The following is a 15789-nucleotide window of genomic DNA, read 5'->3' as shown; positions in this document are numbered from 1 at the left end:
ACAGGGCCGCAGCCACAGCCCCTGCCCCTGCTGCTATGCTGTCTCTGCCTGTGTTCAGAGCAATATAATGGCTTTTATTACTTTGACAACAAATTAATATTTAATTTGGGCGAATATCCAAACATGAAAATCCTGCGCATCCCAGCACTACTTTTGATTTGAGATATGAAACACTGTGATAGCCATAATTCTAAGGATTTTGACAGTGATTACAGAAATCTAAATTATTGAACCAAACTTCAATTTGGGTCCTAAATTAGGTCATTATTACATTTTACCATGTAAACCTGTAGTGGAAAGGCCCTCCAGTAAGAAATGACACCCCTGGTTTTGACCATGGAGCAGTTTATTTTGGTATTCGTTTCCTAACAAATTGACACTGACAAAGTATGTCAACACGTTTGTCTAGTTTTATAATAAATGTTTTACTAAGGAGTATCTATATTCAAACAACAATTTTAATTTGATTTTATAAGTGCTTAGGACAGGAACAAAAACATCACATCTATCTTTAAACCAAGAGAACGACTTGCCAGAGGAAGCTTTAAAATCACTACTTTCTATGTTCAATATTGGCAGCTATTTGTGCAATATAATAGCTAAGGGGTGTTGACATTTGTTTTGCTTAAGCCAAGGGGACATTAGTCTACATGTTGCTAGAAAATGTACAATGAAATCTGTTGCTCCTACATTGTTGCTTCCACTTTCAGGGGGTGCTATTCTACAGTCTGTAGAAATTGTAGCTAGAATGTTGATGGACAACACAGAGAAGGCAGTGCATGGATGATATTTCCTATCAAAGTTTATTGATGTTTTTTTAGTTTCCACATAATTTACCAGCATTGTATTTCAATATAATAAAATAAACTTAATATAATATAATCAGTGCCTATAGAAAGTCTACACCCCCTTTCAAAATGTTCACCTTTTGTTGCCTTATAGCCTGGAATTAATAAACGTATATATTACATTTTTTTATCTACACATCCTACCCCACAACTTCCAAGTAAAAAAAAATATTCTAGAAATTTGTAGAAAATTATTTAAAAAAATAAAAACTGAAATAGCTTGATTGGATAAGTGGCCACCCTGTTGTATTAGCAATCCTAAATGAGCTCAGGTGTAACCAATCACCTTCAAAATCACACACCAAGTTAAGTAGCCTCCACCTGTGTTAAACTGTAGTGATTCACATGATTTCAGGATAAATTCAGCAGTTCCTGTAGGTAACAGTGCATTTCAAAACAGACAACCATGAGCACCAAGGCACTTTCAAAAGAACTCCGGGACCAAAGTTGTCGAAAGGTACATATCAGGGGATGGTTATAAAAGAATATCAAAGGCCTTGAATGTCCAATGGAGCACGGTCAAGAAGATTATTAAGAAGTGGAAGGTGTATGGCGCCACCAAGACCCTGCCTAGATTAGGCCGTCCCTCCAAACTGGATGACCAAGCAAGGAGGAGACGGATCAGAGAGGCTACCAAGAGGCCAATGACAACTTTGCAAGAGCTACAGGATTTTATGGCCAAGACTGGTCAAAGTGTGCATGTGACAACAGTATCCCAAGCACTCCACAATTCTGGCCTGTATGGTAGGGTGGCAAGAAGGAAGCCATTACTCAAGAAAGCCCACCTTGAATCCCATTTGAAGTATGCAAAAAAAAAAACACTCAGGAGATTCTGTAGCCATATAGCAAAAAGTTTTGTGGTCTGATGAAACAAAAATGGAACTTTTTGACCTAAATGCAAAGTGTTATGTTTGGTCCAAACCCAACACAACATCACCCAAAGAACACCATCCCTACTGTGAAGCATGGTGCTGGCAGCATCATGTTATGGGAATATTTCTCATCGGCAGGGACTGGGACCCTTGTCAGGATAGAAGGGAAAATGAATGGAGCAAAGCACAGAGAAGCCCTTAGGAAAACCTGCTGCCCTGTGCAAAAAAGCTGAAACTGGGATGGAAGTTCACCTTTCACCATGACAATGACCCAAAGCACACAGCCAGAGCTACACTGGAGTGGCTAAGGAACAACATGTAAATGTCCTTGAGTGGTCCAGTCAGAGCCCTGACCTAAATCTAATCGAAAATTTGTGGCTTGAGTTGAAGATTAATTTTCTCCTCTGTTTTTCTGTGTTTTTTTTTCGCCAGCGAAGAAGCTAGTCAAATAACTTTTACATCACTTTCATTGGCTGATTTATTCTATGACGTAGTGTTGCTTCTACAAAATCCAGTCCTTTGATACAGTTGCTTGCAACTTGCAGCTTGCACATCACTCTCTACAAAGTGTCCCATTCTACATTTTTCTAGCATCATGTAGACTAGTGTCCTCTCAGCTTTAGGCTGTGATTCACTCGCACCACCAAGAAAAAAATCTGGAATTCCACAGCTGTAGGTTGTCAGTCTGGCCTTGTCTGATGGGTCCCATTTGGTGTCTGGCACACACGTGTGCTGCTGGTTGATCCCACACTGGAGTCTGCTAATTTGGATGTGTACTTCCCCTGCTTGTAGAGAAGGAAATGCATTTTCCTATTGTACACACACACACACACAGAAAGAGAGGTCAGGCTTCTACTCATCTCATGGGGAATTTAATAAGCCTAGCTTTGTGTTTATTGCTATATATCCTGGGATTTGTTCCTCATTGTCTGTGTGAGAGATAACCACCTTTCCTTTCATCTTTACTTGGCCACACACATACATACACCCCTTCCATTCCTTTGGTTGAGAGGATGCATGTGTTGTGTGAGATGGAACAAAGCCATACCACTGCTCACTCCCACAAGAGAGGGGAGGGGGGGCTGAAGTACAGCAATTTTCATTTGCTCAATTAAATCACTTAAAACTTCTTTGGGATAGACGTCACTGTCCTGTGCCTTTTTGCTACATTGCTGCCTGATACAGCTGAACAACTCGTCTTCTAAAATAAAAACTGCTTCAGCAAGTAGATATTTCATTTGCTTTGTATTATTATGCAACATGTGTGTATGTGGTAACAGTACGCTATTAATGCTTTGTTTTTAATAGTTTTTTTTAAATATGTTTGTTTGTGTATTGTGCAGTATGAAATCAAATTAACAGTAATTCTAAAGGAAATTGCCAATATATGCCTATGTATATTGCAGTTAAGGGTTAAACTCGCATTATTGTTGAATGTGCGGCCCGCTATACACAATAGGTTAAACTTGTTTTCTGGATGTGCAATAAAAGTTTGGTTGTGATCTTTTGCACTATACTGTTTGTGGGTAGATGTTAGTTTGGTCTATCTTGAACTCTACGGGAAGTGGAATGGTTCATACTACCCACTAATGAAACCCCTGGAAAGGCAATAGAGTGGATGTGGTTGCATGTCCATACGTACCACACTTCAGAATTGTACATATATCGAGTGCTTCTTATGCAGTTGTCATTAAGAGACATTCATATTTACATGTGTCTGGAGAACCACTTATCCAACTGTCATGAAATGTATTAACATTATTTGGCTTAATTTATTGAGTATCAGATTCTGGGGGTAAAGGGGGATGGGTGTCCATCTGTATGTGACTTTTGCATATTCTTAATTCTTACATCTACTATTTTGTACATATTGTTGAACTGTCGTGGTCATCAACCTTTGCTATATTGATTGATCTGATTTAATTTAATTTACAGCCATGGCAGGGCATGTTTGTTACCAACATACTGGTTTAGTAATGTCTACTACTTGAAAAACTGCATGAATTTACTACTACATGAAAAAATATGAGTTCACAGAAGGACAAATCAAAGCCATGCGGTCTTTAACATACCCGCACCTTGAATTGGTGATCTCCAGTTCGTGTGCTTTTGCAATGTGAATAACCTGAACTTGAACAAGTAACATAGTGGACCTTGGCAGGGTCTCCTCATCAGTGTTTTGGAGCTACAGGCAGATTACCTGAATTTTTTGTTGGAGGTTCGAGGGAGACGCGCTTGTCTGTACAGTCAACACAACAGTGGTGGCTTACATCAACCACCAGGTCGGCTGCAAGCTTTTGCTCTGGGCACACGAGAGCCTTCTCTCCCTGCCCGGTTTTATAAATGGCAGTGGAAGCTTCACTCTAAGGGGCTGAGCCTTGTTTGGGAGAGCAGAGATACATCTCTTTGCCTCCCAGGAATCAACCCACTGTCCCCTCTGGTTCTCCATAATAGGAGATGCCTTGGCACCCCACTGGCCGAGGCAACTGGTATATGCCTTCCTACTGCTCGCCCTGCTCTCGCTGTGTCTGGAGAAAATCAGCCAGGACTCTGCCAAGGTGCTCCTAGTAGCTCCTTATTGGCCCAGGAGACTGGTTCTCAACCCTGATGCAGCTCCTGAGCGGCCAGCCATGGAGACTGCCCAAGCGCTGTGACCTGCTCAGTCAGGCACAGGGACTATGGCATCCTGACCCACCGAGCCTCTAGCTTTGGATCTGGCCCCTGAACGGCTGCGTTTGAGCCATATGGATCTGTCCAATAGGGTTATTAACACCCTGAAAATGCCAGAGCAGCATCCGTGCTTTCTTAGTACGGGTACAAGTGGGGCATCTTTCAGACCCCACTACCTGTCTCATGGCAGTAATATTGCAGTTTTTGCTGGACCTTTTTGACGAAAAGAAATCCCCTTCCATGTTAAAGGTCTGTCTGGCACCTATTTCAGCTCACTGTCAAAATTGACTCTGTCTTCCCAGGAGCTCACTTCCTGGCGGGACAATTTTTGAAAGGGGCTCGACGGCTTCTGCCACCTATGAAGGACATTGTTCCTCGCTGGCGGTTAAACGTGGCGTGTAAATCACTCATGAAGCCTTTGATGCAGGCATTCTTCATTGAAAAAGCCAGCTTAGGCAAGGACAAAAGTTACTCTTTGTGCCAATCCTGTCTTCTTGCTGAAGACACTGTCTGCATTTCATCTCAACCATTTTGTGGAATTGGAGGCTTTCCATCCACATCTTTTCAAGCATGACAGGGAGCGACAGCTCCATACACTCTGCCCAGTGCGGGCCCTGGCATACTACATTGACCAGACGAAAAGTTGGAGGCAGTCCGAAATATTTTTATTTATTTATTTTTCTGCAGAGTGGCTAAAGCTCACTGCCCATTCCACCAGGGGCATGGCAACTTAGTGAGTTTTATTCCATGGTGCATCTGTCAAGGACATATGCAATGCAGCGGTGTGGGCTGCTCCCCCATACCTTTACTAGGTTCTACAGACTTAATGTCGTGGATCCTCAAAACCCTGGCTTTGGAACAAGAATGTTAAGGGCGGCTTCCCAGTTGACCCTTGCAACGCAGGCATATGGTGTTATTGTTTATCTCTAGCTACTTGTTACTGGGGTTCAATATGGTAACGCACAAGGCAGTCTCTTGGTTTAGCCTTGTAGCATTCGAGTCGTTCTGCAATCTTGCCCTTGTGACGGCTTTGGTACACTCGCCCATTCGGTAATGGTTACATTTCATACTTGAAAGGGAACGTTAGGCTATTGTCATAACCCTGATTCCCTGAAGTAGAAATGTAACCATTAACCTTCAAGGTCGCTGCATCTACAATTGCAACAGACTTGAAGGAAATGACGCGGAGATCTGTGATCGCAGTGTTTTTGTGCCCTCGGGGGCGGGCCATGACTGTGTCACAGGCTCTGCAAGCAGCCTTGAGATATCGTATTCGGGTTTCTGGTCTTTACAAGGAAAATACCCCAACCTTATGGTTACATTTCTATTTCAGGGAACCAGGGTTATAATAACTTTTTTTTCTTGAATTAAGTGTAGGATGCAAATACTTTTGTCTGCTCTTAATTTCTTTTTTCAGTAAAATAGTTTGTATCAATTAATTCGTTCTGTTATTTGCGTTAAGTACACCACAGTATTTCCAAACCATTCTTTTTCATTAACACAATCCGAGAGCTAAATTTAGTGAATGGCAGTTTTTGTATTGCAATCAAGTAAGCTGCAGTATATATTATTTAGTTCCCTAAATGGTTTTTTTCCCCTCAGGAGTACATGCCCCAATTACAGTCCCAAGTATTAAAATGTGTTCTGCTTTCACAATTCTTTAATATGGTCAGTTTGAGAAATAAACACTTCAGCAGCGGATCCTGCTTTAGTACTAAACTCGTACTGCATGGCGCTTGCTTCTATGGCTATGGAAATGTATACCACAGGCTACCATGAATCTGGTATACCGTGACATCCCTGGCCCCCACTGTTGCATACCAGTTTTGGAGTTCTGCTATGAGTCTCTTTAAATGACTAGCATCACAGTTTAATGTCTTATTTTTTGGTTTCTTTTAGGTACATGTATTGGACAGATTGGGGAGAAGTACCAAAAATCGAAAGAGCTGGCATGGATGGTACGAGCCGATCAATAGTAATTGACAGCAATATTTACTGGCCAAATGGGCTGACATTGGACTACGCTGAACAGAAACTGTACTGGGCCGATGCCAAGTTTAATTTCATTCACAGGTCGAGCCTTGATGGCAAATCCAGGTAAGAGCTCAATGTTTTTGTTGTGATGGTAACTGAACTGGATTCTTACCCAGGCCCCTGAAGGAGGGAATTAGTCACCTGTCCACATTTGTACTTTTTCCATTGAATTTGTATGACTTTAACTGTTAAACAGCTGTTCACATGAGATTGAAATGTTAACTGTGTGACATTGTCCAGCCTGCTCTGCATCTTCCTGATGCCTTCCACCGTTAGAAAACTGAGCAGCTAAATGTCAGAATGAACAGAGATCTTTTACAACTTAAAAATGATAATCTTAACCCTTTGCAGTCCATTTATTCGGTGCTTGTCAGATATGTCGGGTCCAAATTATTTTCAAACGCGCTGTTTATTTTACACGCGCTGTTTAAAATGTATTTTTTTCCCCAGCTTTGAATTGCAGAATGACATTCAGTACTGTATCTACAGCCAAGCCCCACCCCTTGTTTGCTATATTTTTCACAACTCTTTATAAACGTGCATACTGATAAAACCTCTCCTGATCACTCGATCACCAAACTCCTCAATAATGCAATCCAAGTCATTATTTTATTTCTGTGACATCTCAAAAAGCTCTGCAAATGTCTGTGATATTCTTTGAGTGCTGGATGCAGAAGCAGCTACCTCCTTTGTTATGTCCGTGTATTGGATGGGGCTATGAGATAAGCCCCTTTTTTCGGTTTCATTCGGCTCCTATTGGTCTCACTTGGCCATTGAAAGGTTTTCTGTGCTTTTTCCGGAGAGCAAACGGCTAGAGACCTGTGCTTTACATCTTTTTGATGATGTCGGACAGGGTCCAACATCGGACTGGAAAGGGAAAATTGTACTGTCGGACCTGGACCGACATAGGACCGCAAAGGGTTAATAATGCCTGAGTCAACACCCTCTTCTCCCCACTTTTGCCTTAACGACAACTTTAGCCCTGGGGATTGTCTGGTACATATTGATTATAAATCTGCAAATGTGAAATATACATAACAAATAGCATTGCTGATAAGATATTTATTAAATTATTTAATTAGCTATTAACCCCCTAGGTTGGTGTTGCTAACTGGGTGTGCATTTATTTTTCTCCACAGGGAACCGGTGGTAGAAGGCTCTCTCCCGCATCCCTTTGCATTGACTTTGTATGATGAAACGTTGTACTGGACAGACTGGAACACGCACTCGATCCACTCCTGCAACAAGATCACAGGAGACAAGCGACAAGAAGTTCACACCAATATCTTTTCCCCTATGGATATTCATGTCTTCAGCCAGAAAAGACAGCCCGACTGTAAGAACCCCACCAAAAAAATGCACTTTACACAGTTATACAAATGTATGCAAAGGTTATACTTCACCATTTTAACAGTAAGCAGCAGCCCTAGGAATGTGGTGCCACAGGCCAAGGGCCCTCCCTTTTGGGACTTGACTGCAATCAGTCACGGACCCACAGGATGCCGCTGTGGTGTCTTGGGAGGTAGCAGGTCTGCTGCAAAAATGGGCTGTTCGTGATACAGTAGGAGGAAGGGTTCTACTCCAGGTACTTCCTAGTGCCCAAGTGGGATGGTGGCCTCAGACAGGTCAACCTGTATCTGTGCTGAAGGAGGTTCAGCGTCTTGACAATGCAACAGCTGTTGCAGTCAATCAGGCCAGTTGACTGGTTTATCAAGGTGGACCTCAAAGTTGCCTATTTCCGCATTGCCTTCAAGGAACAGTTCTGTGTCTTATACGTCTCAAAGTGCGTGGAAGCTATCTTGGCCCAATTTTGAGATTCAAAGTCATCTGAGTATTTAGTTATCTATACTAAGTAGTGCCCAGTCTCCAGTGAATCGTGCAAAGAGCCAGCTCACGTCTTCCTAGACTGCCTCCTATCTAAGAGTATGCTTGGAGTCCAAGGCCATGCTGGCCATTCTGTCGGACGCCCAGACCCTTCCATTGGGTCTCCTGCGCATGCACTCTCTGCAGGCCTGGTTCAGCAACAGGGTTTTTCAGCCCAAGTTGAACCGCAGCTGCCTATTGACAGTACCTCACCACTGTTTAAAGGCACTGTTTTGGTGGAAACAGGCACAAGCTTTTGCTCTTGGTGCATGAGAACCTCCTCCTTTCCCTGTGGAGGTAGTACATCTGCCCAGGGTGACAAACTGGGCGGCAGACCTCCTCTCAAAGGGAGTCCTGAGGTAGTGAGCCTCATCTGGGAGTGGTTCTGGAAAGCAGAGATAGATCTCTTTGCCTTCCAGGAATCAACCCACTGTCCCCTCTGGTTCTTCATAATAGGAGGCTTGCAATAGATGCCTTGACACACCAGTGGCCGAGGCATCTATTATATGCCTTCCTACCTGCTTCCGCTGTGTCTACAGAAAATCATACAGGACCTGTCTAATGTGCTCCTAGTAGCCTCTTATTTTTTTTCAACCCTGATGCAGCTCCTGTGCGGCCAGCTGCGGAGACTGCTGATGCACCACGACCTGCTCAGTCATGCATGGGGGACCTTATGGCATCCCTGCCCCCAGAGCCTGCAACTCTGGGAATGGCCCCTGAACTGCTCCATTTCAGCCATCTGGGTCTGTCCAATAGGGTTATTGACACATACAAAATGCCAGAGCACCCTCCATGCGTTCCCAGTGGGACATCTTTCAGACATGGTGTCTGCCTCGTGGGTTTGACCCCATGACTTGTCCCATGGCAGTAATACTAGAATTTTTACAGGACCTGTTTGATGAGGGGAAATCCGACTCTAGATTTAAAGTTCTGTCTGGCAACTATTTCGGCATGCCATGTCAACGTTGACTCTGTCTCCCAGGAGTTCACGTCCTGGTGAGGCAATTTTTGAATGGGCCTCAGCGGCTTCAGCCACGTGTGAAAGGACATTGTTCCTTGCTGGAGGCTAAATGAGGTGCTTAATGCAGTCATGCAGCCTCCCTTCGAGCCCCTGCATTCAGGTCAGCTGCTTTCTTGCTCGCTGTCACCTCTGCAAAGCGGGTGAGTGAGATGCAGGCATTCTTGGTAGCGAAAGCCTGCTTAATTTTAAGAGGCCAGGACAAAGGTTACTCTCTGTAAGAATCCTGTCTTTTTGCCAAAGATGATCTCGGCATTCCATCTGAACCAGTCTCTGGATTGGAGGCTTTCCATTCACCTCCTTTACAGTCCGACAGAGTGGCAGCTCCATACGCTCTTCCCAGTGTGGGCCCTAGTGTACTGTGTTGACAGGACGAAAAGTTGAAGGCAGACTGGAAGTCCCACGGTCAAGCCCTGTCTAAGCAATGGCTTAGCTTTTAGCTTCAGAATCTAGGGATAAAGGGAGAGGCTATTTATTTTTTTTTTTACATACTTCTGTCACATTTACTTTTTAAAATGATAACTTATCTAGTTGCGATAACTTAGTTACGACATTCTTGACAGTACTGACATCATCAGTACGAGCTGAGCCACGGAGTGGGTGTAACACCAGCAGTATCAGTACAATCTTCCCTGCAATCCCCACTCCTGCCCTTGACTGAAGGGACCACCACCTTTTATGGGCGAGGGGGTAGTTCATTGGGAATAACACATTGTGAGGTAAATTGCTATATAGAAACTATAAAATGTATTTAGTGTTGCAAAATGTGGTGAGGAAACTCTTGACTGAACCTGGCTATAAGCACAAGTCACATCACGATTAGTAAAGTGCGCCATGAATTACGTGTTTTGTTTTTAAGCAGCTCTGAGTCCCTGTGGAAGTAATAATGGTGGTTGCTCCCACTTGTGTCTGATGTCGCCCACGAAGCCTTTTTATCAGTGTGCCTGTCCAACCGGGGTCCGGCTGCTGGAGGACGGAAAGACTTGCAAAGACGGTAAGCTGAATTGAATTGCAAGGAACATTAAGTTATATATCTAATTTGTTCAGGTCACTAAGCAGTGCAACATGTACTAAAATTGCTAACAGATAGATAGTCTGTTTAACAATTATATGTCAAGACAGCTAAATGGTTACATTATTCCATATACCTTTTTTAAATACTCAATTCAAAAATATGTATTTTATTTATGTAATGGAGTTGCAAATTTACCTAGCTAAAGCTTAGAAGTGCTAAATTCTTTAGAATTTGTAAAAAAAAGTCTGAGCGTCTTTTTTATTATTTATTGGAATTTGAAGGAGTTGTGTTTTTGGTTAGCCCTCCTTGTAAGAGTATATATTTAAATGTTATTGGTGAAAAAGCAACATGTTTCAGTTAATTATAGATGCAATGAAAAAATATATTTGCATCGCCATACCTTATATCACACTAATTCTGTCATTATAATAACCTACTGCAAGCCCTAAGTTTTTAATATAATTACAATCAATTGTTACTATATACAGGAAGACATTACCATGTATCTATATTTCAGATAAATGTTTTTCATTCATATGGTTATTGTATAACTGAACATATAAAATGAAATCGTTATTCACTTTTACCAGTGTGATTTGGGCACCAATAACTGGGGCTGTTTTTTTACAGTTTGGGGGGGGGGGGGGGGGGGGGGGGGGGAGTTTCTAATAAAGTGCTAGTACAATTCTAAAATGTAGTGTCCCGTCCCCCCACACTATAACTATGCAAACGTGGAGGTGCTGTCAATCAGTAATATAAACAAACTTACCATTTTACATTAAACATTGCAAATAACTGTGTAGTAATTATAAAAACCAAAAGTTTGTATACATATTCATTTATCTCAGAGTTAGTCTTTGTCATCCGGATGGCTATTGCCAATCTCATTGACCTGATCTTCAGGGGTGGTTTTTTTTGTATAATTTTCGGCATCTTTAAACAGCTGAACAACAATGCATGTCTGGATACTGAAGTAATCTGCAAGCCACTTATCAACATAAATGTGACAGTGCGCCTTGTTCAACCTTGACCTCTGTACACTGGAAGCAGTTTTATTGAACAAGTATATTTATGTAAATTTAAAGCAACTTGTCTGTGTTGATGATTATATATGATAAGTGGATTGATTTGGTTTAAAAAAAAAAAAAAAGTGCAGATTTTTTTGCGCTGCCCCAAGTGGTATAGGAAATATGTGTTTTTCCGTGTTATTCGGCAGCAAATGGATTCCTGGGATCCCTGGTTATTTATACAACAAATGTGCCTAAATATTTTAAATGCTTATCTGAAAAGAACAGTAAATGCTAAATTGTAGAATATTCCATTCTACAATATGTTCTTATTCCGTTTGTCCACCTTTTTTAAAGACATTTGATTTTCACCATCAGTGAATTATCAAACAAAATAAATATAAATACATGTAGAAATTAACACAGACACATGAAATGTCCCTTTCTTGTACTGGATGGAGAGATCTTTAGCGGAAATATTTCAGATCTTTGATGCAGCTGTTATAGTTTTGGTTTAAGAGATTTTAAGGAAGTCGTGCAATGTGTTAAATAATTTACAAGAAGCAAACTAAACCGGTTGCCAGTTTTCTAAATGCAGTGTAACAGGTCAATGTTTGCTGTATTTATTTAAGTGATAAATATGTAAATTTACACTACTCTTTCGGAAATGGGAATTTTCACAGGAAACTATATACACAGCGATTAGTAAATTTCACGGAAATTGTGAAATGTGTGAACCATGAAAAAAATTCAGCTAACAATAACTAGTGCATGCTGAATATGCAACTAACGTATCAAAACTTTCAACTACAGTGTATTGAGATTGTCAACCACTTAATGATGAGCTTTTATCAGAAATCTTCTCTCTCCCTGTATAGGTATGCAACAGATATAATTATGTTTTTCAACAAACTAAAACTCCTTTAGCTTCTGAACCTTTATATGTGTTACATTTTGAAGCTCTTCATTTAATTCTCTTATCTTGAGAATCTGGAGTAGAGAGGTTGCATGCGTGCGTTTAACATGCGGTCATGCCAGCAGCAAAGTGCAGCTTTTGTTGTTGGACAGGGCTGTAGGGCTGTCTTATGGGATGTTAAGTACATTTTCAGAAACTAAGCTATCAGTCATGCATAGCAGTATAAAGCAAGCCTGACTGCTCTCTTCAGATCACTATTTTATGAGGTTGGAACAAAAATGATTTTGCGAGAGAGAGATTTGCATGAAGGCATTTTTAAATTAGTTTAGTCTCTTCTTCCAAGTTTAAAAGGGGAGCCAGAATGTCTGCCCCAGCCTAAAATTAGCTTTTTGAGTAGTTGTGCCATTTAATACCATGTAAAGTATCAAGATGTGAGTGCAGTGCCTCAAAAGTTTCCTTGTTTAATCCCATTCGGCCCGCTTCCTTACTACAGATCTTGGTATCCCTGAAAAATATATATGAAAATTGTTTTAATGAGAAACTGTCTCACAAGAGTAGTGCTACCCCAAAATTTTATGTTTTAAGAATGACCAGTGTTTGGAGAGGGACATTTATTGCATTGTATACTGATGTTGGTATCCATGAGTAAGTCTTCAAACATAGTACTAAATATTTTAATAAGCAAGATATTCTGCAAGTGCAGTGGCGCCCCAGTATGTACTAGTAATACAGCATGACTTGGTGAGAAATTGAGTTTGCACCATCAGGATTTCAAATGAGGTTCTCATTGAAATTACCCAGGGTCTGAGTAGCTTTTTAATTTTTTTATATTTTAATAGAAAGTATTTCAGAATTTATTTTTTATATTGGTCAAAATTATTGTAAATTGGATGTTAGCAGAAAACATGTCTACCTGACTTATTTTCATATTTTGTCATTTGAGGAGGGCCCAGCTGAAACAGTAAGCTTGTAATATTCAAGTTCTACTCTGTATTTTGCAGGTGTGTTTGGGGTAGTTGAAAGACTTTAAATAATCATGGAAATGAACTGTTACCTATTCACATTGGTGTCAGTAACAAGTTTATATTTTTTGTTTTCCCATATCAAGGAGCCACAGAGTTGTTGCTTCTTGCTCGCCGCACAGACTTGAGACGGATATCCCTCGACACCCCAGATTTTACTGACATTGTTCTAAAACTGGACGACATTCGCCATGCCATAGCCATTGACTACGACCCTGTGGATGGGCACATATACTGGACTGATGACGAGGTGCGAGCCATTCGCAGGTCCTATCTGGATGGTTCTGAGAGTCAGTTTGTGGTCACGTCCCAAGTGAACCATCCAGATGGCATCGCTGTAGATTGGATTGCCAGGAACCTTTATTGGACCGATACCGGAACAGACCGCATCGAAGTGACGAGACTTAACGGGACCATGCGCAAGATCCTCATTTCAGAGGACCTTGACGAGCCAAGAGCAATAGTACTGGATCCTATGTCTGGGTAAGAGTCTGTTGATTTTAGACCTGATATTTGTGTTTCAATTCAAAATGTACAAAGTAGCTTCCTGAATATGGTTGAACTGACACCTAATAGCAGTCAGATATGGAGTTATGAGCTTGGCAGAGATGATTTATGGGCTGTTATTGCCTCCATGCCACTTCATTACAATTACTTCAATACATTCATGTATAATCCAGTTTGTGTGGATTTCATGGAAATGATCTCTATTTTTTTTTCACCCTCCCCAATAATGCAGGTATATGTATTGGACAGACTGGGGAGAGATTCCTAAGATCGAGCGTGCTGCATTAGATGGTACCGACAGGCTAATTCTGGTTAACACTTCACTAGGCTGGCCGAATGGACTGGCGCTGGACTACGCTGAGAATAAGATCTATTGGGGAGATGCCAAGACTGACAAAATCGAGGTTGGTGATGGATTTCTCTGCAAAACAAAAAGGCTGTCTTCAGTGATTTTCAACAGTTTTGGGAGAGAGAAACTTAAATGTCTTGCAAATTTGTCCTTTGCTGTGTGCTTAATAATATGGCTTACTCAAAGACCAACAGCCAAGAAAGGAGTTCATTTTATGAAATAGGCTGTTCAGGAAATTCAGGAGGCCTTATGCTTTTAGTTAGTGTAATTAATTGTGTACCAAATATAGATACTGGGGAACTGTATTTTTAAAACGGTATATTCCTTCCTTTAAGTAGAATATACTCTGGTATTGCCTGTGTTATCCCGCACGCTATTTAGTTGTCCCTTTCTTCGCATGTTCATTAAGCGGTATATCAGCAGCTCCGACTGTGCTGATTGTTCTGCCCCGACGAGATAATAAAGTATCAGCAGGGGTTAATGGAGAGCAGTGGGAGTGTTCAGCGGGACTCCTTTGTTCCCAGTTTATCTGGCAGCCTGCAGCAGGCCACCGCACACTGCTAGTCTGGCAGCTTGCTTTGTTAGACAGCTCAGGCAGCACTTGGCATATATATATATATATATATATATATATATATATATATATATATACACACACACACACACACACACACACACACGTATATATGTGTGTATATATAATGATAGGGAATAAATATATGATAGTGAATGATCATTAGTGGTATATGTTTTTTATTCACCACAGGAAATCACGAGTGCCAACAGAGGCAAATGGTTTCTGTAAGGACATACTCCTAAGGGAAATTAAAAAGCATATACAGTCATTCAGTATTCTGTTTTGTTTATACCACAATTAGATATTTAAAATAAATAACAGTACAATGTGTCAATGTTTTATATTAAATCAGTTAATTCAGGTATTTTACTTTTCAGACCTTTTAGCTTCATTTTCAACAGACTGTGCAGGCAGATAGGTAGCTAGCATTTCTTGATTAAACTCGTTCTCAAGGAAATCTGAGTTCAAAACAATAGAAATCTGAAATGATTTCAGACATTTTATGGCATAGGTGTAGTAAGCTGGATAAGGCTTTTCAGCGACAGACCAGCTGAGAGAATTTGAATACTAAGTATTTAATTCCAACACACACACCTACCTTTAAAGGGGAACTGCAATGCAAATGAATATATAACCATTTCAGTAGAAAACATGTTAACCTAAAGCTTATGATGCATTTTTCAGACTCTCCTTGAGCAGTGTATCGTATAAAAAACCATTAAAACAAATTAACATTGAATGTATTGGAGCTCTCTTCCATCGCACTTTGTGCAACGTCCTGTTGTTGACTCGCTGTATAGTCACACATAGTATTCTTTTGAGCGCATGTCCCATTCCTATATTATGTAGCCATTGTTTTGTTTTGGCCACCCTTTGTTTGACCCTTTGTTTTTCCTTTTGTTATTTTTGCACCCGAAGGCTTTGCATTTCAACATAATTCACCCTGCCTGCGTTCACTAATGTGGGTGGCTGTCAACGACATGACGTAACAGCGACGCCAGAAAGGTTCCAATATGGCGGGGGCGGCCTGCATTTCCAGTTGACCCAGAAAGCTGACAGAAAAATTGAAATACTGGCCAGACACTTGACTC

General features: G+C 41.1%; 1 protein-coding gene across 2 annotated transcripts in view; it reads left to right on the top strand.

Annotated features, from left to right (window-relative positions):
- lrp6 (low density lipoprotein receptor-related protein 6) overlaps positions 1-15789 on the top strand; it is a 60706-nt gene that overhangs the window by 10229 nt on the left and 34688 nt on the right. Inside the window, exons 3-7 of one of the 2 annotated variants that reach the window (XM_041255295.1) lie at positions 6290-6487; positions 7564-7760; positions 10165-10299; positions 13352-13748; positions 14005-14176. In XM_041255295.1, coding sequence (XP_041111229.1) covers positions 6290-6487; positions 7564-7760; positions 10165-10299; positions 13352-13748; positions 14005-14176 — 1099 coding nt within the window. The remainder of the gene's footprint in view (positions 1-6289; positions 6488-7563; positions 7761-10164; positions 10300-13351; positions 13749-14004; positions 14177-15789) is intronic. The other variant, XM_041255296.1, reaches the window with a different exon arrangement.

This window comes from Polyodon spathula, chromosome 7 (assembly GCF_017654505.1).
Source record: "Polyodon spathula isolate WHYD16114869_AA chromosome 7, ASM1765450v1, whole genome shotgun sequence".
Classification (NCBI taxonomy): domain Eukaryota; kingdom Metazoa; phylum Chordata; class Actinopteri; order Acipenseriformes; family Polyodontidae; genus Polyodon; species Polyodon spathula.
This window is presented reverse-complemented; position numbering and strand designations above follow the sequence as displayed.